Genomic DNA, 23,025 nt, shown 5'->3' on the forward strand with positions numbered 1-23,025 from the left:
TTGAGCGCGATGACGAGAATAGTGAATGTATAAAAAGAGGAACCCTCTCTTCTGAGTCCACAATAAAAAAAAATGGGAAGTTCAAACAGAGACAACGAATCAGACACGGATTTCAACGAACCGAAAACGGATCAAGAATCTGATTTCATTGAAGGAGAGAAAGTTCTCGCTTATCATGGTCCTTGTATTTACAAAGCCAAGGTATTTTTACTTATCAATTAAAACTTCAATTATAGGGTTTCGTATTAGGGTTTTTTTTTTTTTTTTTAATTTGTTGTTATTATTATTATTAAGGTTCAAAAAGTTGAGCTTTCAAGGGAAGAAGGGAAATATTACGTACACTACCTCGTAAGTACATTCCTCTATCTTGTTAGGTGGGTGTTAGTGTGTTACCAATTCAGATTTTCTAAATGACCCGTGTTCTCTTTTGTTGTGTTGCAGGGTTGGAACAAAAGGTGAGTGCTTATCATTAAGTCATCTTGTACGACATCTCTTACTAAACATTATTAACTGTTTTTCATCAACAGTTGGGATGAATGGGTCGAAATAGACCGTTTATTGAAATTCACAGAGGAGAATATTGAAAAACAGGAAACACAGAACAAAAAACAGGGAGGAGACAAGAATCCCAAATCAGGGGGGCGTTCAACGCAGTCTAAGCCAAAGAGTTCTACAGGTTTGTTGTACTGATTTATGTAGCATTGTTAATTAGATGTTAGGTGTTAATTATCTATTATTATAATAATTTGGATTGTCTCCACATTGTTATATACTTACGTATGTGTTTAAGTTTAAGAATGCCGACACGGGTCTTGGTACTAATATTTGTTAGATGGATTTGAATTGTGAAACTGAATTCATGTCAAAGTCTGCCATCTCATTTTAAGGCATAAATGATAATGATTTTCAGTTATCGAACAGTCTCTTTATTTTAATATTATGTTGACTTTCTTGAAGTGGGTTTGAAGTCGTTCCATATTTTATCTTAGAATCATGATAATTGTGGTTGCAATTTGCAGAAGCGAGAGCAGAGAAGGAAGACCTCAAGAATTATGGTACTACAAACTTTGCTTTTTCTATGAAATTTGGCGTTTATTTACCTTTGGTCTTTTGATTATTACTCTTATAATTTGGGTTTGCTCCTTTTCAAAAATATATAATTCAAAAGAAACTATGTGACATCAACCTGGCAGGAGTTTGTATCTACTCTTATTACAACCTATGAAATTACTGGTATTAAACTCTTACTCTTCTCTCTTTTTATTTTCTCCTCCCTTTTCTTCCTCCCCTCCCTTTCTTTATATCTCTTTCTCTTTCTCTAACCTCCTCTTGTGGTCCGTTGATCCTCTTTCTATCTAGCATCTTCTGTCTTCCCACATGTCGCGGCGGTTTCCATGCAGTTAGGTTACCGCGGATCCGATCCCCTACTGCAGGTCTTGTCTCTCCTATATTGCATCAGCCCACTTGACCCACTAACCTCTCACGTCATGGATATGCTTTATACAGATGCCCCTCTCGGTTCGGTTGGCATTCGGCGGCCCCGTTTATGGTCAGCGGACAGGCAACGGAACCGAGAACCACTCTCATCTCCCATTTCCCTTCTTGGCGCGTGCTCTGTCATCATTCACACGTGTTCAAAACGCATGCGTATCGACCCTGTCTTTCCGATTTTAGAGGACCCACGTGTCACTTTTCTTTTGGTCCTTTTTCTCTGGAGATTGCCCCTTTGCCCCTGTCTCTTAGAATCCCGCTCAAACATCTCTCCTCCCTCAAAACCCCACTCTAATATTTCATTCTCACTTTATCTTCTAGCTTCTTCCACTTCCCTTTACTGTTCTCCATTTTCGTGGGCTCTCTAGCTTCGTTCAAGTCTTCCTTCCACCTCGCTTTGTTACCCCTTGCTGCCTTGCATCTCAGGTTTGTCTCCCTCCTTTCTATCCCCATCAATTGTTGTCTAGTTATAGTCATTTGCGCTACTGTTCCACCTTTTTCCCTTCTTGCCTTGTTCTCTCCATTGTTGCTTCAGTTGTGTTCCTCCATTTATTTATTCTGTCATGTCGGAGTCTGAATCGGTGAGCACCTCAGCCACTAGATCCACTGGATCGGAGTCCTCTACTCCCAAATATAGCAGTCATACTGCGGCTAGATCTGAATCCTCGGGCTTTGCCAACCCTGCCACGGAACCGTCTACTTCGGGAAGGGAAACCACTCTTTCTCCCCCACCGTCGTATCACTGTAGACCTAACTTAGATGCAGTTAAAGCTGCTTATGGTATCCCGGCCGACGTGGTACTTGAGCACGTGCTCGACATCACCCAGTTCCCTCATTTGGTAAAGGTTGCCTTATTGCTACCGTAGGCCAGATTGCGGCTAGCTTACGCTTTCCATTAACCTTTCTTGATGTCAAGATATGCAACCACTTCAACATTCCACCATGCCAAGGCATAGGTAACTTCTGGCGTATCCCATATGTTGCGAATCATTACAATGAAACTCATTCTCCGAAAATCCAACTCCGTGATATGATAGCTTACTATTATATAAAAAAGAGCACCAAACTTGGTAGTATAGGGTACCAGTCTTTCTGTACGCGTCCGCAGAAAAAGTCACGTACCAGTCATTTGTATGTATCGGGTAGTTTTATCTCTGCGGACCTTCCTTCTGAAGTTTCTTTGAGGAATCTCAGTTTCCTTAAACGTGGTACGTGAAATCTTTTGATCCGCGATGCTACTTTCTAACATTGATTTTAATTTGTCTTTCTTTTCTAATTCAGGTTGGAGACCCGACTCGCGATCCCAAATTTACACCGGCATATCATCCGAAATCTTTCAAAGACTCCGCGATTTGGGAAGTGCCCAGTGTGAAGTTCTCGGCATCGATCCAGAGAAAGGCAACCCTCTTCTTCTCGATCCCTCGTTGAAAAACATTGGTAAATATCAAGGACCCCTATATCGCCCGCCACCTCCCAAAGAAAGACATCTCAAATCCTCCCCACTCCCTAAGAGAAAGGCCCACAAGTCCTTCAAGTACACCACCAAAATATACCACTCCCAAGCCGTTGCCCGACGAGCCGCCGCTCAATCCCATCCAGCTATCCCAGATACCGCCGCCCCCTCTTCGTATTTCACTTTAGCGGACTGGGAAGACGATTTTGCTCATCAGCCCTCTACTACTCCGGACTCTGCCATGGCCTCCAATAAGCTAAAATTGTGGGACAGCGACTCTGAGAGTGATGAGCCCACCGAAGTTGCGCCTAAAAGCCCCCAAGCCAAGAAGTCTCGGACCACGCCATCAAACCCTGTTGAACCCCCTGCTGCACAGGCGCGGCCCATGGGTCCCACACGCCATCATGGGAAAGACCCCCGCCAATCAGGGCCCCAATCTTCCGGTGCGGCTAACGTCTGGCAACCTCAGTTCAAAGCTAGAGATCGTGCTATTGCTATTCAGGACTCAGCCTTGGAGAACCCTGTCGTCGCAGCATCCCTCTTCTTCAGCTCTCATCTTCCCAAGGATCAAACCTACGGTGACTCTGGCTCACTGGCCTCTGATAGAGCATCTATCTACCATGGCTGGGAAAATGTTTGCTTTTCATCTTCTTCTCTATCCATTCCATTATACACCTTTGTAACAAGTTTTATTTTCAGCTGAGTCTGGATGTCGGCTATGTGTTGCGTGGCCTCACCAGCACCCTAGAATCTCTGGAGGTCGCAAAGCACGAAATTCAGGGGCTTGACGGCTAGAAATCCAGGTATGCCAAACTAGAGAAGGACCGCGACGATCTTCGAATCGTAGCTGTGAAGGCCCAAAAAGCTCTCCAGCAAGCTGAAGACAAGCACCGCGATTATGTAGCGGGTGTTGCTTCTAAAATGGAGAGCCAAAAGGAGGCGGATAAGCTCGCCATCCAGGCCGTGAAGGATGCCGCGGATCGCTTCCGAAGCCTAGCTGAGAAGAAAATTGCTCGCGAACTTAAACAACAGCTTGAAGAGCTCACCGCAGCCGGCCGTCTTCTTCCAGCTCCAACTCCAGTACTTGAAACTCACATCTCAGCTCCCCCTCCAGTCACTTCCCCAATAGAAGTCGCTACACCGGTCTTTACCCTACCCACTCCGGTCGGCTACCTCACCTATTTCTGTGGATGATGATCCTGCTTCCGCTGTGGATGTGGATGAAGTTTCCTCTCAGCAAGACGCGGTTGATGAACAACAGTGACGCAGCTAAATCGTTTAAATGTATTTGTGTCTCTGTATTTTTGTACTTTTGCAATTCACATACTCTGTTTGATGGTACTTTTGTATTAGTGTACATGTTTTTTGCCTGGATTTCTGGGTATGCCCAGCAGGTCCTCAATCGAACTCGTTTGTCCTGGTTCCGTTTTCTCATTATGTGCAATTGTAATTTCTTTAGGAAGCCTAATTTCAATTGAATTTACTTCTGAGGTTATGTTGAGTTTTGAAGCAGGTTTAATGCAGTTCAATTTGTTCCCCAATTTAAATGATCCGTCCGCGAAGGTTTCAACAATTCCGCTGCCTTTGAGCGGCTGTGAATACTGAGGGGGTAACCCAATTCGCCTCTATTCTTGATTCAGACCTTTAGTCCGCGAAGGGGTCGTTCCTCCCGTTGTCTTTAGGCGGCTGTGAAGCCTGATAGGGCCACCCGATTTGCCCCATGTTTGATTCGGACATAATGTCCGCAAAAGGCACGTCCCCTCCGCTGTCTTTGGGCGGCTGTGAAGCCTAATGGGCACTCGTCTTTCCCCCATGATTCATTGGACATGTGGTCCGCGAAGGGCTCGTCCTTTGCACAGGGCAGGCGGCTATGAAGCTTGATGGGGCACTCGTCTTGCCCCCATGTTTGATTTAGACATGTGGTCCACGAAGGCGGCTCGCCCCCCATTGTCTTTAGGGCGGGCCGTGAAGCTCGATGGGGCACTCGTCGCCAAGATGTTTGATTCGGACATGTGGTCCGCTGGGGCTAGTTCCCCCCGCTGTCTCTTTGGCGGTGGTGGAAGCTAATGGGGCACTCGTCTTGCCCCCATGATTCATTGGACATATGGTCCGCGATGGGCGAAGGGCTCGTCCCCCCCGTTGTCCTTGGGCGGCTGTGAAGCCTGATGGGGCACTTGTCTTGCCCCCATGTTTGATTCGGACATGTGGTCCGCGAAGGGCTAGTCCCCCCCGTTGTTTTTGGGCGGCTGTGAAGCCTAATGGGGCACTCGTCGCCTCTAATGTTTGATTCGGACATGTGGTCCGCGAAGGGCTCGTTCCCCGCTGTTTTTGCGGCCCAGGAAGCTAATGGGGGCTTCGTCGCTCTAATGTTTGATTCGGACATGTGGTCCGCGAAGGGCTCGTTCCCCCCCCGCTATTTTTGGGCGGCTGTGAAGCCTGATGGGGCAACTTAATTTGCCCCCATGTTTGATTCGAACATGTAGTCTCATGAAGGGCTCGCCCCATTGCCTTTCGGGCGGTTGTGAAGCCTGATGGGGCAACTCAGTTTGCCCCTATGTTTGATTCGGACATGTGGTCCGCGAATGCCCCACTGCGTCGCGGGTTTTGTGAAGCTGATGGGGCAACTTAATTTGCCCCCATGTTTGATTCGGACCTGTGGTCTGCGAAGGATCTAACGCCCTCCGCTATATCTAGGCGGCTGTGAAGCTTGGCGGGGCCACTCACTTTGCCCCTAAGTTTGATTTTCTTTACTTTTTTTACCGATACACATGAAGGGCTTGTATTCTTTATTTCATCGACAAAATAAGCTTTAACATGAAACATCATTTCTCGGTCCACATAACTGTTACTACGATACTCTGTGTTTAAAAGATTTGATAACTTACACTACTCATGGAACTTTTTCAACAGCCTAATGTTCCACAGCTTCTCTATCTTGTTCCCAGTTGTAGTTTGCAACCCATACGTTCCAGAATTCCCCTTCTCTCGGATGACGTAAGGTCCTTCCCAATTTGGACCTAACTTTCCTTCGTTTTCCTTCTTGGTGGCCGGGGTAACTCTCCTTAGCACATAGTCACCCACCTTGAAAGATCGCGGCTTTACCCGTTTATTATACTGTTTCTGTAAAGTTCTATGGTACTCTTCCAACCAAATGCGGGCTATTTCTCTTCTTTCTTCAATCAAATGCAAATCCGTTGCTAATATCCTCTCATTCACTCCGGTTTTCATAGCCTGTGTCCTAGTCGTGGACACTATCATCTCAACTGGTATGACTTCCTCTACTCCATATGCCATTGCGAATGGTGATTCCTTTGTGGATGTTCGCGGTGTAGTACGATAAGCCCATAACACGTGATTCAACTCATCCGCCCATGTGCCTTTTCACTCCTCCAATTTTCTCTTCAAATTATTCATTATGATTTTGTTCGATGCCTCAGCTTGTCCATTTCCTTCTGAATTGTAAGGGGCTGAGAACCCCTGCTTCACTTTAAACGCCTGAAGAAACTCTCGCACCTTTCCTCCTGTAAATTGAGTTAAATTATCTGCGATGACTGTATGCGGCAGCCCAAACCTACAGATGATATTCTCCCATAAAAACTTTTTCACGTTCTCTTCCTTAACCTGTTGCAAAGCCACACCCTCCACCCATTTGGTAAAATAATCAGTCGCGGCCAGCATAAACCTCTTTTTTCCACACGCCATGGGTAGAGGCCCTACAATATCCAGTCCCCACATGGCAAACGGCCAAGGGCTGAACACATTATGTAAGGACTCAGCTAGGGAATGTATGAAAGGTGTAAACCTTTGGCATTTCTCACATTTCTTGGCGTACTCCGTGACATCTCTCTTCATATGGGGCCAGAAATATCCCTGTGATATCAACTTGTGGGAAGTTGTTCGCCCTGCGGAATGACTCCCGCAATCACCTTCGTGTACCTCAGCCAAAACTTCTTGAGCCTGCCGCGGACTTATACATTTTAGCAATGGTTCGCTGAAATTTTTCCTGTAGAGGTCATCCCCCAGCATTGTGTACCTCTGACTCAGCTGTTCTATTCTGCGTCTCTCCTGCTTATTTTCAATCTCTACTCCTTTCAAGAAAGCTTTTATCGGCTCCATCCAACCCTGATCCTTCTCAGTGGTAAGCCAAACCCCACACTCCTCTGAAGTACTTGGATTGCTCAAAACCCTAACTTCAATAGTCTGACCCTCAGAACCAGGAAGAACCGCCGCCACATAAGCCAAAGCATCGGCGTGTCTATTCTCTCCGCGGCCTAAGTGGGTAAAAGTTATTTTGTCGAACTTGCTTGCTTTACGCTATAGGACCTCAAGGTATCTTGCCATCCTTGAGCAGCGAGCCACAAACCCTCCATTCACATGACAAATTACCAAATTGAAATCTGAGAAAACAGACAATTCATTCACCCCCAGATCTTTGGCCAAGTCTAGTCCAGCTATCACCGCTTTATACTCAGACTCATTATTTGAAGCCGCGAACCCAAGTTTCATAGATAGCTCAATCCGAGTGTTTTCAGGAGTCACTAGTAACGACCACTTTATTCCATTTCTCATCAATTTGAACCATCCGCGAACACTCTCCACCCATTGCGAATATCCCAAGGATCCAAAGGATCGCGACTAACTTCCCTTCAGATTCCATCACCATTTCCTCTCCTAAGTGGGGTACTCACGGAATTCGCCAAAACTCCGCCATGGCTTATGCGCTTTTCGGCCGCCCTTATTTGATATGTAATCTCATGTTAACCGAGTAATACCGCCTATTTTAGCATTCTAATTCGACTTCGCCTTCAACGCTTTGAGAGGCAAATTTATTATTACCACCACAGAATGAGCTTCGAAGTAAGGCTTCAACTTAAGAGCTGAAAATATCAAGGCCAAAGCATACTTCTTAATCCTATTGTACCGGGTCTCTGCGTCCAGTAAGGTTTTGCTTTAAAAGTAAACAAGCTTTTCTATCTTGTCGATCACCCTCACCAGAACTGAACTTATCGCGTACTCGCTAACACCTAGATACAAGTGCAACTTTTCTCCCTGCTCCGGCCGCGATAGTAAGAGTGTTTTCCCTAGATATTCTTTCAACTCCTGGAAGGCTCCCTCACATTCTGCAGTCCAATGGAAATCAGGTGTTTTTCTCAGCAAGCGGTATAGAGGTTGACATTTATCCGATGACTTGGAAATGAATCTATTAAGTGCCGCAACTCTCCCCGCCAGCCTTTGTACTTCCTTTACGTTCTGCGGGGACAACATTTCAATCAACGATTGAATTTGGTCTGGATTCGCCTCTATTCCGTGGTGGGTGATTATGTAGCCTAGAAACTTCTCTGACGTTACCCCAAATGTGTATTTCTCGGGGTTGGGTTTCAACTTATGCTTGCCCAGTATGCCAAAAGTCTCATGGAGGCCTTCTAAGTGCTCTTTTTCTGTCATATTTTTTTCTACCATGTCGTCAATGTATATCTCGATTCCGTTTCGAATCTTGCCTTTAAACATCTTTTCTCCCAACCGCTGAAAGGTAGCCCCCGTATTTTTTTAAGCCGAAGGGCATCCTGGTGTAACAATAGGTACCACACTCCACCACAAAGGTGGTTTTCTCCTGATCTGGCCCGAACATTGCGACCTGATTGTATCCCATCGATGCATCCATAAAGGAAAATACCTTGAAACCTGTTGTTCTATCTACTAACTCATCCACCCGGGGCATTGGGTAACAGTCTTTCGGGCATTCCTTGTTTACATATGTGAAGTCGACACACATTCTAACCTTGCCATTCTTTTTCGGTACCGCGACCACATTTGACAACCATTCCGTGAACTCAACTTCCCTGATTATCTCCGCCCCCTTCAGTCGTATCACCTCTTCGCGAATCCCTTCAGCGTATTTGGGCCTTATGCTTCTCATCCTTTGTCTTATCGGCTTAGCATCTTCATTCATATGCAAATAATGACACGCATACTCTGGGTCCAAACCCGTGATATCCTCAATTACCCATGCAAATATATCGGCATTTTCTGTTAAAAACTGCACCAGCTTACACTTCCATTCCTCTGGCAATTCAGCTCCCACCGAGGTAAACTTTTCCTCATCTCCTACCCCAAGATTCACTACCTCCAACTCATCCAATGTTTTAGGTCGTGAAGGCGTGCTCGCGACACTTCGCCGCCATCGCCTCCCTGTAATTGCTATGCTGATCCTGGTTCGCGTGACGACCCCTCCCCCCTAGTGCCGCGGACCATACCCTTTACTGTAACCTGATGGATGTTTTGCGCTGCCACTTGATCCCCCCTTATCTCATACGTCCCTCCATTTGTAGGGAAGCGGATCACTTAATAAAAGGTCGACGGAATAATCTTCATTTCGTGGATCTATCTTCTCCCTAGAATGGCATTGTACTGAGAACTAGAATCCACCACCATAAATCTAGTGAATGCCGTTGTCGGGCCTGCTGTAACTGGTAACACCAATTCTCCTATGGGCTCTGTCATACTGCCATTGAACCCATACAGATTGGTTTGAGGAGTTTTCAACTGATCTCTACCGATGTTCATCTCTTCCATGGCCTCCTTAAACAACAAGTCCACTAAACTTCCGCAGCCTATCAACACCCTCTTTACCAGATTATTGCCCATCGCTATAGTAATCACCAATGCATTCTCGTGCGGGGAAATTACTGACTCCAAGTCTTTTGGAGTGAATATTATGCTTTCCTCATCTCTCGCGGTTCCTCAAACTAACCGCGGTATGCTCACCACCTCATTCACCTGTTGTAAGCTCGCTGTCTTTCTCATTTTTCTTCCCAGGGTTTCTCCGCTGAAGATTACATTGATGGTACCTAGAATTCTAGCTGGAGCTGGCACCCTCTCAGCTTGACGAACCTCTGCGACAAATTCCCTGAGCATCCCATTTTCGATCATTCTCTCCACCAACCACTTCAAGGCGTAACATTCATTAGTGACATGAATCCTGATTTGATGATATGCACAAAATGGTTTCCCTTCTACTTCCACTGGTGTACTCCGCGGACCCTCAAAATATTGTTGCCCCTTAATTAGAGGCAAGATTTCCTCTAGAGGCCTATTGAGTGGAGTCCGTTCAATTTCGCGATATGGTTTCCTTTCACGGATATCCCTTCTGCCTCGGTCCCCCGTCCTCTCCGGACCTCGGCTTTCCCCTCTATACGCTCCTCTCTCTCTTTTTTCTACCTTACTTTTTCCCTTTCGGTCATCTCTGTCAACAACCTACACTGTCTTCCCTGATCTCTTTTGTTCTTTCGCATTCCTCTGCATTATATCCTCGTATCGTATGTATTTCTCTACCTTTGGATTCAGAGCATGCAAAGAGGTGATTTCGATCTTGGACACTGACTCATGAACTCTAGTTCCCGATCTCAAGCCGTGCTGGAAAGCTATGACCGCTGTGTGTTTATCCAAGTTTTCCACTTGCAGTGTCTCCTCTTTGAACCTGTAATACCATTCTGAAGCTCCCCCCTTAAGATTGGTGGGGAACATCATGCAGCGAAGCCTATCATACTTATTCTCCTGCCATAACGGCATCTGTTGCCGAAAATGGTGCAAGTGATCAGTTGGGTCTCCCTTCCCATCATACCTCTCAAATCTGGGCTGGGAGAACCTTTTAGGCACTTCCGAATTCCATATCGAATTTGCCAGCGGATTCTTGCTGAGGCTTGCAACCTCCTTCTGCGCAGCGTTCTGGTTCGCTTTCTCTGCTACGCGGTTCACTTCTCTATCATTCTCAATCATCGCTTGTACCACCTCCAGTGTGATACCGGCAGTTTGTTCCGCACCCGGTGGTGGGTGTTCCTCAATCTCCCCTTCTATTTCGCTGCCTTGGTGATCTGCTTTGTCCGTTTCCCCCTGTGTGGTTTCCCTTTCCTTTCTTAGCTCGTTATTCTCATTTCTCAACCTAACAATCTCCTCTTGAAGAAGCCTGGTGGCGTCTGCCGCCACATCTAACACCTCTTCCTCCCCCACCCCTTCAACCTCGACACTCTCTGTTTCCTCTGCAACCTCTCTAACCGCTGCCTTCTTTGGTTTTCCCACTCCTCTTTTCGCTACGGTGACCATTTTCTCTCTAGGTCCCCACAGACGGCGCCAAAATGTATCTACTCTTATTACAACCTATGAAATTACTGGTATTAAACTCTTACTCTTCTCTCTTTTTATTTTCTCCTCCCTTTTCTTCCTCCCCTCCCTTTCTTTATATCTCTTTCTCTTTCTCTAACCTCCTCTTGTAGTCCGTTGATCCTCTTTCTATCTAGCGTCCCCTGTCTTCCCACATGTCGCGGCGGTTTCCATGCAGTTAGGTTACCGCGGATCCGATCCCCTGCTGCAGGTCTTGTCTCTCCTATATCGCATCGGCCCACTTGACCCACTAACCTCTCACGTCATGGATATGCCCTATACATAGTTCAAAATGGTCTGATCTGGAATGATGCGTTTTAGGTATGGTAACTGATATATGGGGTTCAAAGTCGATTTCTGCACGATTATCATAACCTCTAAACAAGAGAGGAAGAAAAGGAAAACTAGTCCTAGAAGGTGTTGGGGTCACTGTTTTTACATCTAACGTATATTATGCGCTATACCTGACTTTGTGATGGATTTGCCAAAGTCTGGAGATGCCAACATATTTTGTCCTTCATCTCTTGAGGTGATCGTATATAGAGGGTTATCCCTTTTGCAATTCTGTGTGACCTTGATGCACAGAAATAACAGACACTTTGATGGGTGGTCAAGAAGTCATTCATAGATGCTATCATTGAGATCACTGAGTTACTGTCTCTGTGTGCTGACTCTGGGAGAGCATGAGCATTGATTACATCATACTGATGTCTTCCTAAACCAATGATGGATGCCTCTTATTTCTTAATTAGTTATTAGCTTAAGAATTAGCAACTAGATTTTATTTCACTAGTTCTATTGGTTTAGTAATAGGTATCTAGTAACGTTTCTATTTTGATTTCCAATTAGAATCAGGAACAAGGTATATTATATAAAGGCATCTGGGTCTTCATTGTTAGATGGTTATTATTGAATATTTATTTAAAACAATTGTTCTTCATGTTTGAAGGTTTAAACCCTAGTTTTAGGTGTTTGTTCTATTAATCATAATCTATGTTACATTGGCACAGATAGGTTTGTCCATATCCGACACGAATACAAATTGTCTAAGACGGCTATATATATATATAAAGAGGTATATCACATACAATTTGTATCTGACACTAACGCGTGGATACGTATTCATCACGGATGATTTTCAATATATGGTGTGTCCATGTAACATAGATCATAATTGATGTTTAACCATTGTTGAAGCTTCCGTCAACAAGTTACATCATCAACCCTCTAAGGAAAATGACTAAACTCAAAGAAGAATAAAAGGCTTTTATAAGAATAAATGTAGGGTGGGTCAAGCGGATTGCCCAATGTCCTAACCCGGCCGAATCTGAAATCCTAAGTCGGGTTTAACACATCTGGTTTGGGTTATCCCACTGAAGTTGCCTGTTTTAAAGATAAATATTCAGAAGTATATCTTTGCTATGGGAATCCTTATTAATAACTATATATTGAATGCCTTTGCAGTGGGGAGAAATAAAAAGCGGAAGGTCGAATCTGGCACGGAGGTGTGTCTTAACTTGATTCTATATGGACATACGCATTTAATATTCTTTTTATTCGCTTATATGTTCTGTGTAAAACTAAATGTTAGGCTCTTTTTATAGTCTTGTACGAACCGTTAGATTCATACATCGACAATTTGCCAAATGCATATACATTTATTTAAACGAAATTTGTGATCAAGAGTGTTACGCATATCACTTAAATATGCGAAGAAAGTGGAACTTTAACAGAGAACACGTAGATATGTTTCATTTCACACTTTCACCTGGTATTTCTAATTAGGCACTGATATGGAACATTCTAATTTCCTTACTACAGAATGTTGCATACTTGCCTGTTCTAAAAAAAAAGAAAGACTCTTTTACAAGAAGAGGCTCACTGTTGGTTGTTTTCAATTGTTTCCATACCTGGTCCCACTTTTATCATGTTGCCTTTGTAATATACAATAGTCTATACTATAGATTCTGGATTTTTGCGACATTGATTTTCGAGAATGTTGTTTTTTGAAGAAATTAATTACTATTTTATCATAAGTGGCGGTATATCTGACAAAGTTGCGCTGTGCTTGATTAGAGTGTTAATCGTTTTATCTGCGTATATTCTCATTTTGACAAAGTTGCGCTGTACTTGAATAGAGATTGTCATTGGTTTAGGCTTTTGCAATAAATTCCTGAGTTGTCTCTTTATGTCTGTTGATTGCTTTCCACTTAAGATCTTGGAGTTCTAGACTAATTCTGTCGTCTGTGATGTGATAGGAAAAGGATACAGTGTCCACAAACAAACATGTGAAGGTTCAAATTCCATCCACACTGAAAAAGCAGTTGCTAGATGATTGTGAATATGTTACTCAGCTGGGTAAGGTAGTTACATTCTACACCACACTTTTTTGCTTTGAATATTAGTCTATATCAGATGTTGCTGGACTTGAAAACATCAATGTTTAGTCACCTTTGGAAGTCGTGTGCGAAATCATATGAGGGATATAATGTGCCGGACTCAAATTGCCTGCAGTCATTGCAGTCAAAGGCTTACTACTACCCCTCACGCCTAAGTCCTCGTAGGCTCGCGCCTAAGAGTCCGTAGTGTCGCCTAGAGGCATTGTCTATCCCCTAGGCTTGCCTCCAGCTCCAGTGCCTTCAACTGCAGAGCTTGCAGTCGCACTGATCAGATATCCAGAAGGACTGGAAAGGATATAATTCCACATTTTCTTCTTAAGCACATACAGGGGTTGGCCACACATCTAACAGACTCCCTCTCAGCGGACTTGGATGGTTACACTGCAAGTACACACGACATATGTGGGGCTGGCAGACTCGAATCCATGACCACCCAGGAAAGAACCGTCTAATAACATGGTTAAGGGCATCTTGGTTAGATACGTAACCGCATACACAGGGGTAAACAAGAAGTTAAAAATGTAACTAAATGGTATCCATTGTCCTCCATAGTTTTTGTCTTTAAATATACTATGTGCCACAAGCCTACAACTTATCAAATTAATACGCGAATGTGTTAAAGCAAGTCATAGACTCATAGCCATGAAAGATCGGGCTTTCTTGCACCTGCACTTGCTCAGCCACTCCTGCTTCATGCCAGTGCTGTTTCATGTGTAGTTCAATGGAGTTCTTGAATGCTTTCCAAAGTGATTATAATGCGGATTAACAATTTTGCGGAAGCAACAATTAATTAAAATCCACACTTTATGTCATTCCCGTGTTCTTTTCCTTATCTCATTTTGTTTTACATTTTCTTTCTTCATCTCTTTTGGCTGAATATTATTATTAATCTTACTAATTTTGTTTCTTATTGAAAATATATGATTGTAAATAGTATGAAACATCATGAGCTTCTGGATCATGTCTAGATTTCATCTCTACAGGCTCATCTTGTTAACTGCGTTACTGACTCATCTTGCTCAGGAAAAGAATTCTAGTTTTAGTTGATTATACTGACTCGGACTGTCTTTCTGCAGCTTGTTAAGCTTCCACGGGCCCCTTGTGTTGATGATATAATGAAAAAGTACCTTGACCATAAGTCAAAGAAGGATGCCATGTAAGTTCATACGCTGAATGTATACATTACCCTGTATTTTGGTTTTCTTCTTGCCATTGTTGATCAGAGTTTGGTTTGTATTTTCCAATCATTCTTTGGAAGAGACCAATCTATATAATACTCACTCCCTCAGTTGGCATGTTAAATGTTACTTTTGGGGTGCTTGTAACGTAATGGAAATGATTGTTAGAGTTCAGGTGTTTTGTAATTTTATGATGAAATTGATAGTTCTTGATTGAGGGTAATCTGACAAATCAGATACCAATGGCCTACTGGTCAAGACTTGGGGTGGTTTGGCCCAAGGTCTTGGGTTCAATTCCCACTTTCACCAGGAAAAGGGGATTTATTGAGGATAGGGAAGAAAGTTCTGCCAAATAATTATATATCTGTTTCTATCACATTGACAAATCGATTGGTGATACTTTTCTCTTTTGCCAAACTTTAACCAATATATTGGTTCTTCTGATTCTTAAAATGATGTATCTTGATTCTTGAACCATAATTTGGGTCTGGTTCAGGTATTATTTTGTATATTCTAGTTACAATGTTATCACTGTATTCAAATTTAAAGTAAAAGATAGTTAATCTTTTGTTTCCAAAATTAGAAATCATTATCGTTTGGTTGTTACTGTTGCTCTGGTTCTGGTTCTTTCATATCTTGTTACAAATAGTTGGCCATCAAATTGGGATTTTTCTAGCTATGAATCTGATGGATTTCGACACAAGTCGTACATGTCTATTTTCACTTTTGGACTTTTTTCCTTGAATTCTTACATTTATTGTACTGACTATTTTGTTGGTTATAACAATGGGCGCAGAATTGGTGAATCTGTTGGAGAAATATTGAAAGGATTACGTAGTTACTTTGACAAAGCATTACCAATAATGCTCCTATACAAGAAAGAGTTCCAGCAGTATCGTGAAGCAATTGCCAATAATACCTCTCCTTCGACTGTGTATGGTGCAGAGCATCTACTACGACTCTTTGGTATGCATTAGTGCTTATACAATTCTTTGATTGTTTTGTCTATAAAATAAATTTAGGAAAGAAACGAAAGCTCTTCTAATTTGGAGTAGAAAAGACAACAAAAGCAGGCGAGAAATGAACACCAACATGAGAATCTTCTACAAATGCAATTCTCGTTGTACACACTGTACTGGCTCCAAGAAAATGTGTTTTATATGCTGATGGAGAGCTTTTAAATCCCCATAGTTTTTCTCTCGGCACTTCTCCCATATCTTTTTTTTTTAGCGGTAAAAAGTATTAATATATTCCAAATCATAATCAAAGTTACAAAAGTTTAATCCCCATTTAGCAAGATGCTAAGTTACAAGATTACCCACACCCTAAACTTAAGATACCTTCAAGTACAAAATACAATGTTATCCCAATCACACACAAAGTCTTGAAATCTTAAAGTCTTCAAATCAGCCACTCCCCTAGACCAATTGTAGAGTACTTCTTTGATCTCCAACAAGACTTAAAATGCTTCCTTGGTCTTTTACTCAAATATTCTCCGATTTCTTTCATTCCATAGAACCCAAATAATTGCTCTAGGAAAGTGTTCCGCAATCCACCTTGACTTCGGCGATAGAGCATGTTTTATAATATCCCCACCAAGTGCATCCTCAATTCTTGGCACATCTCCCACATCTTGTCATCCCCAAAACCAAGTTATGGCAAGTTTGGTGCCAGAGACTTCTTCTTTGAGAAGGTCCTGGCTTCTAGTTGGGAGACAGGTCTACCATACTGAGTTGGTAACGACTGAATCCAATGCAGGGTAGAACATAAAGTATTCCTCCCGAAAAGGGGATATTGTGCTTGCCCGCTTATATCTTCTTTGACTAATTAACATTATTTTTGTTAGTATCTTTATATCAATTGGATCAGTCCAGACGAAGGTCAATTAAAATGTTTATTTCCCTTTGCAATGATATACAGTAATGTTGATTAACGGATGTCCTAGAATTACCTGTTAGTCTTCTGGGAATACTTCTATCAGTTTTATGTGCATATCAGTTGTTTTGACTTCATGGGGTTGGCTTTACTGGTCATTTGTTATTGTCTCGCCTGAAATTATTTTCTTATGCCATGATCCCAGGATCAACTGATTAGCTTTTGTTCATTTTCTTCTGCTTTCTATATCAGATTTTTTCTTCTCAAATCGTGTTTTATAAATCCTAATACATGATGTCTTTCCACCTTGGTTCCTTTTATGATGTATTGGTTTCTGTGCTGACAACACCATATCTCTGCCTGTGTAACCTGAAAAACACATTCCTAATCTACTTTGTGTCCTCTCAACTTTCTTATGTGGCGTACTCAGGGTTGAAATTAATTCATTGCTCTAAATCTCCGTTTTCTGCCGCTGCATTTTATCTTGTTTTGTGTGATATGTATCCTACCATTTTCTGCTGCTGCATTTTATCTTGTTTTGTGTGATTCGTATCCTGTCATCCGGTGTGGTTAAGCTCCTGATACAGAACATCATTTATCTATATTTCTTGTTTTATTGCAGTGAAGTTACCGGAGATGTTGACTTATGCAAACATCGATGAGGAGACAATGACACAGTTGCTGCAGAACCTTCATGATTTTCTCAAGTATAAATTGATTTCTTATCTTCTCTGGGTCAAACATCATATAGTATGTTTTCCTGCACGCATTTTGATGATCATTTGCGAACATGGTTTCGTAAATGACCACGTTGCATATACCTGTTTCTGTTTCTCGTCTGAGACTGTTAAACAAATTCTTTACTCTGCATATCAATTGTGTACCCTCACTCACTTTATGTTGCAGATACTGCAAATGAACTATTGTACACATCAATTATTTACTATTTGATGTTATTCAGGTTTTTGCAAAAGAGTCAGAGCATGTTTTTCCTTTCTACATACGATGTATCCCAAGGCGTCGAAGCAAATTCTATGGAAGACGATGACTGAGCGATAACACATTGTTGTCTGCCATGTATACATTATCAGAAAGCTGCAAAATCATTGGTGCAGGCTGGCAAGTCTCGTGTCCTTCCAAGATGATGTGTTTCCCATGGTAGATTTGTTCACATGGGACAGTTTTGTGCTTCAAGGAGTTCTTGAGTAAGAAGGGATTCTTGCATCCACCTAACAAACATTTTATTTTCCGTATTTTTTCTGTGTGCGAATAGTGCTAAATTGAGTGTGATGAATCTAAGTACGCTTTTGAGACATGTAATATGTGATTGTTAGACCTATTCAGCAATGTGTGTAGAACTGCTGAACTAATTGCACCACCAGCAGATACTAGAAGTTGACATGAAATTGTTAGATGCTTATTATCTTAAGGCATGTAATATTTTGGAACTGTCTGGTCCAGTCTTTAGAGAGAGATGATAGCGGAATCTACATCTATAGAAGTCCCGATGGGAATTTCAACTCCGGTGTAAAACACTAAAACGTAGTCTGAAACTAATGCCACACCTTATCAGCTTGTCTGTATTGATGTCCTTATAACCTAATGGGTCAAATGCTTGATGCACGTCCCTAGGACGTTTTAGTGCACTGAATTTGAGAGACCATTCTTATTTGTTTCCATGGAGCACCTGCATCTCACAATTATGAATATTGGTTGATGATGCAGGTCATTAGTCTGACCAAAGTGCTTGGTATTTTGTGGTATCTTTCCTCGAAGTTGGTTAAAAGGAGCTAGGCAGATTCAATTTGTTTTTTGCCAAGTGAGCAGATTGTATTGATATGTTGAAAGGCAAATATACGTAAGTACATTACACATCAAATACGGAAGGAGCTAGCCGCTAGGCAGATTCAATTGCATTCATCGGATTTAAGTCAATATTTTAGAATATACCTCAAATCCAGGGCAAACCCGCTCCAGTGCTTGAAATTGTCTAGCAGGGAACCATTCAGTGGTGATGGTGCATTTCAAGTAGTTCAAATGGTTGAAGCCCTTTTTATGCAACGGGTAAATAGGGTATACCACTATAGTTCTTGATCAACAGTAACAATTAGGAGTAAAACTATATCTTTTGGCTCCATTTTATCATCATTTCTGACCTAATATTTCAATTCGTCCCGGATTTTAATGGCAACAAGAGCCACTTCAAAAGACTTTGGACATCAAAAATTTTACTTACGTGAAGCCGTGAACTCCAATGTTCTACTGTCCTATTAGTCAAGTCTTGGAGTTGGGAAGTTAAGCTTAAGGTCTTGGATTCGATTTCCGCCTTCACAAATCACAATTTAAGGTTATACCTGCTAAATTTAAAAAAAAAAATCGTTAGGCTGGTCCTCTGAACCAATTGGCCAGAAACTTGGGAATTCAAACACTTTCTAACGTTAAAAAAATATTGTCAAATGCGTTTGGCTTTGAGGGTCAATGCACTCCATAGCATTACTCTTATCAGTATACAATATGACCATGACATCGACAATGCATGTGTCATACAAATGATCAATCCATATTCTAGGGGAACGACCATAATTGGATCAAATTTCTGAATCTAGACATGAAATATGTTTGTGAGTGTGCAAACACGTGAGTAAACACGTGAGTGTGCAAATTCAGATGTTATTCATATTCTTCAAACTTAACGATGTAGGCATATGTTATCTCATATTTTATATAATGTTGAATGGAATTAAGTAAAAAAAGTTGTTATTTGGTGAACGGTGCAATATGTGACGCTATAGCGAGTAGAGCAGTTGGAGACTATTCAGAATTTCAGAGATTTTGAAGGATATCATGGTTCCATTTTGCCATGGAAGTTTGGGAATCATGAATCCACAAATTCTGTAGGGTGGAAAATGGCGGCTTAGACCAGCAAATTATTTCATAATCACATGGAGTTAAATACTAATTGTCTCTTAACTACCCATAATATCTAACATGCATGAAATTTCAGAGTTTGAAGATGGAGGGGATACTATTACTAGTAAAGTTTATGAACTGACAACAATATGATGATGATGAACTTGATGATGTATTCTGAGAAAGAATTGCGATGTTTCCATCAATATTGACAAATTATGTACAATTATCTACCCGCATAATTACAATTTTAAGTTCTTCATGACTTCGATCGGAGGTTCAAATTGCAAACAGATGCTCTATTATATATGGTGATGTAATATGTAATGCAAATGAAACCGTGCTTAATTTGTTATTTTAGATTATTATGACGCCAAAGTTTCACTTGTATATATTACTTTTGTGTTAGATGTTAGTGGTGGAAACACCTAAACAATATAATCACTCGACTGTTCTCCTGTTTTTAATGGAAATGTCCAAATTTGAAGGACATATAGTCATTTCCTCTGGCAATATTAACAATTATATGATCCTTTGAAGGAGATATACGTATGTAAAAATACTCACAACTGTACCTACTATATTAATTTTCTACAAAAAAAAATATCATGATTTCTTTAATGCATCTCTAACTTTCAATTTAATGATCGTTTCTGTCCCTGTTAATGGGAAAAATCTCACTTGTGTAGAAGATTAGCTTGATGACGGAAACTGTTGTTATATGGTTCGATGGACCATGTCAAACCTAAATTAATTTCGCGTGTCTTACAGTGCAATATTACTATATTAGGATGAAAGAACATGAAAATCAATTTAGGTGGTTTCTTCTCACTTTCTGCAGTAGAAAATACATCTAATTTACCCATTTACTGCATGCCACGTGTAAACTTACTCTACTTTATAGGTATTAATTTCTCCAAACCTAATAAGAAGCCAATAGAGGTGGCAAGTTAAATGAAGCGAATGCCATACAATTTTTTTTTAAACCTACGTACATTGATCTAAAATACTGTATAAAAATGCATGAAATTTATAGACTTTGTTGGCTATGTGACATAAGACAATATTGCGTCTCCCATACACTAAGTCTTCTATTTCCGAACATGAAACACACTATAAAGTACACCATTGCTCTGTTGGATTTTCCCACAGTAATCCAATCTTTACCTTCAATTCCAAAATCCAGTCTCAGGTTAGTTTCTTGTTCGTTTACTTAACTATAGAATCAATAGTGCGTGCACTACGTCTAGATAATTAACTAACTTGTATGATTGTATTAAATTTTGTAGGATTAAAGATGGGAAGGTCTCCTTGCTGCGACGAAAGTGGATTAAAGAAAGGCCCCTGGACACCTGAAGAAGATGAAAAGCTTGTTGATCACATTAAAAGATATGGTTTTGGAAGCTGGAGAGCACTTCCAAAGCTTGCAGGTTTGAATAGATGTGGTAAGAGTTGCAGATTGAGATGGACTAATTATCTTAGGCCTGATATAAAGCGAGGCAAATTCTCTGAGGAAGATGAGCAACTCATTATCAGTCTTCATTCGGTTCTTGGAAACAAGTAATTCACTTGCCGGCCATCATTTTCATTCACGATAACTTTCTTCATTATGTCATACTTAACTATGTCTGAAACAAGAATATATCATATATATGCATCTACGTAAATTTGGAGGAGAAATATTTTATGTAAATATCTCTGTTCACGCGCGTGTAAGAGTCTCCTTGCAGTACAAACTTTGTATCTATGAGCACATGAATGGCATTATGGCAATGCGTGAATTCTTAAGCAAGCATTCCACTCAATTGTTCTTTGCTGTCCTGCATACAGGTGGTCTCAAATTGCTACTCATCTTCCAGGAAGGACTGACAATGAAATCAAGAACTACTGGAACACTCACTTGAAGAAAAAGTTACTGCAAATGGGCATTGACCCGATAACACATAGGCCAAGAACTGATCTCAATCTCCTTGCCAATCTACCTCACCTACTCGCAGCTGCAAATTTAAGTAATTTGATGAATCCTTGGGATAACGCTTTTAGACTACAAGCTGATGCTGCACAACTAGCCAAATTTCAACTACTTCAGAATCTAGCACAAGTCATGACTGGCAGTGCACCTTCAAATATTGGGCTGATTAATCCCTTGGGATCGGCACCCATTCAAGATTATGTCCTTAATGAGTACCTCCGATCGAACGTTAAACTTGAAGGACTAGTTAATGGTCCTCTTGGTCTTGGTCTTGTTCCTGATCCTAATCAGACATTATCAAGTTTATCCAATCTAGGAGCTCGGCAACCAAGTAACCATGATTATCAGTCCATTGCCAATACATTTGTCCATTTCCAAGGGGAACCTACTACCGCAAATATTCTAAACATGGAGAAAAGCAATCACTTAAGTTCCTCACATTCCACTGCCACTACAAACTCAATTCCTGCTTTAGTTTCAGCTTCCCCAGAGAGTTCATCCATTGTTAATCAGATAGAAAGTGAAGTCAACCCAAATGTTATTTCAACCCACTCATCCACCTCAACCACCTTTGAAGCTTGGGGAGAATTTAATTTAGATGATGATCCCAATGATTATTACTGGAAAGATTTTATAGAGTAAGTAATTTTCTTTTAGAAACACTATTCCTTACGTTCCTATTAAATATATATCTACTTGTAGATCTCCTCATCTGCCCATAGATTTAGCTTTAAACTATTGCCAATGTGTTCATATTTCCAATTTCTTATTCTGACTTTTTGTTGGATAAACTAACAGTTAGTTTATCTGTTATTTTGCAGCCAAACAACAAGTACCAAGGCATCTTGGCCAGAATTACAGTGACAGTTGCTTTCCGAATATCTCAGACAAGAACAAATGAACTTTTGTAAACATGGTTGTCCATTTTTTTTGCTAAGCAACATGGTTGTCCATTCATGAGATTGTATTTATTTGAATTCAAATTTCTAAGAAATAAGATGTGATGTATGTACAGGCTATACAACCAGATACAATTTGTTGTATTGAAAAATTGAGAAAAAGTTATATTTATTTTGTCCAATATTGTGTTGAGATTATTTCATGTTTCTTAGTTTCAAACTTAATTTCAGTTACATGCATGACAATTTGACAGTCACTTTTTGAAAGTGCAAAAAGTGCACTTGCAAAAGACTCAAATAAAAGATACTGAATTCGTAGTGAACATAGCAACTTATATAATTGTTAGTACCTACGCTCTCAACCAATCACTACAGACCACATGTCCAATATCATATTAATCAGAAGTCTAATATACGATCTAAAGTTAATCCAAGAGGGATAGTTCGAGCACACGACCTAAACATGTTAAGACATACTCACAGACCTATGGGTATCTACACCAGTTCGACCATAATTAAATGCTCATTAATGGCACAAGAAACCGAACCAATCTCAACTGACAGCCAGCTCAAAGACCAAGCTTAACGGACGACAATTATTAAAGGAAAGGAGAGCACGAGTTCAATAGGTCATTACTTTGTAACGGCTTCATACAGAAAACGAAGAAACAATAATCCTACAACTATAAAA

At 41.2% G+C, this 23,025-nt stretch overlaps 2 protein-coding genes across 5 annotated transcripts; both read left to right on the top strand.

Moving 5' to 3' along the window:
• LOC147491954 (MRG family protein) lies at positions 1-18,001 on the top strand. 4 transcript variants are annotated; one of them, XM_086565585.1, is made up of 11 exons: positions 23-201; positions 295-348; positions 442-455; positions 528-676; positions 1,020-1,055; positions 12,566-12,606; positions 13,360-13,464; positions 14,577-14,656; positions 15,475-15,644; positions 17,176-17,260; positions 17,515-18,001. In XM_086565585.1, the coding sequence occupies exons 1-11, from the start codon at positions 73-75 to the stop codon at positions 17,603-17,605; spliced, it is 954 nt and encodes a 317-aa protein (XP_086421711.1). In that variant the 5' UTR covers positions 23-72; the 3' UTR covers positions 17,606-18,001. The 4 variants fall into 4 exon arrangements, with proteins under 4 accessions (XP_086421709.1, XP_086421710.1, XP_086421711.1 ...); XM_086565586.1 differs by lacking the exon at positions 442-455 and having other exon boundaries at positions 32-201; XM_086565583.1 differs by lacking the exons at positions 12,566-12,606; positions 13,360-13,464; positions 14,577-14,656; ... (1 more) ...; positions 17,176-17,260; positions 17,515-18,001 and adding exons at positions 2,773-3,578; positions 3,644-4,099 and having other exon boundaries at positions 1-201.
• Positions 18,002-20,563: 2,562 nt separating this feature from the next.
• LOC147491955 (transcription factor MYB53-like) lies at positions 20,564-22,514 on the top strand. The gene is made up of 4 exons (XM_086565225.1): positions 20,564-20,655; positions 20,753-21,023; positions 21,294-22,073; positions 22,257-22,514. The coding sequence occupies exons 2-4, from the start codon at positions 20,761-20,763 to the stop codon at positions 22,297-22,299; spliced, it is 1,086 nt and encodes a 361-aa protein (XP_086421351.1). The 5' UTR covers positions 20,564-20,655; positions 20,753-20,760; the 3' UTR covers positions 22,300-22,514.
• Positions 22,515-23,025: the final 511 nt, after the last annotated feature.

Source organism: Coptis chinensis, chromosome 6 (assembly GCF_015680905.1).
Source record: "Coptis chinensis isolate HL-2020 chromosome 6, ASM1568090v1, whole genome shotgun sequence".
In the NCBI taxonomy this organism is placed as follows: domain Eukaryota; kingdom Viridiplantae; phylum Streptophyta; class Magnoliopsida; order Ranunculales; family Ranunculaceae; genus Coptis; species Coptis chinensis.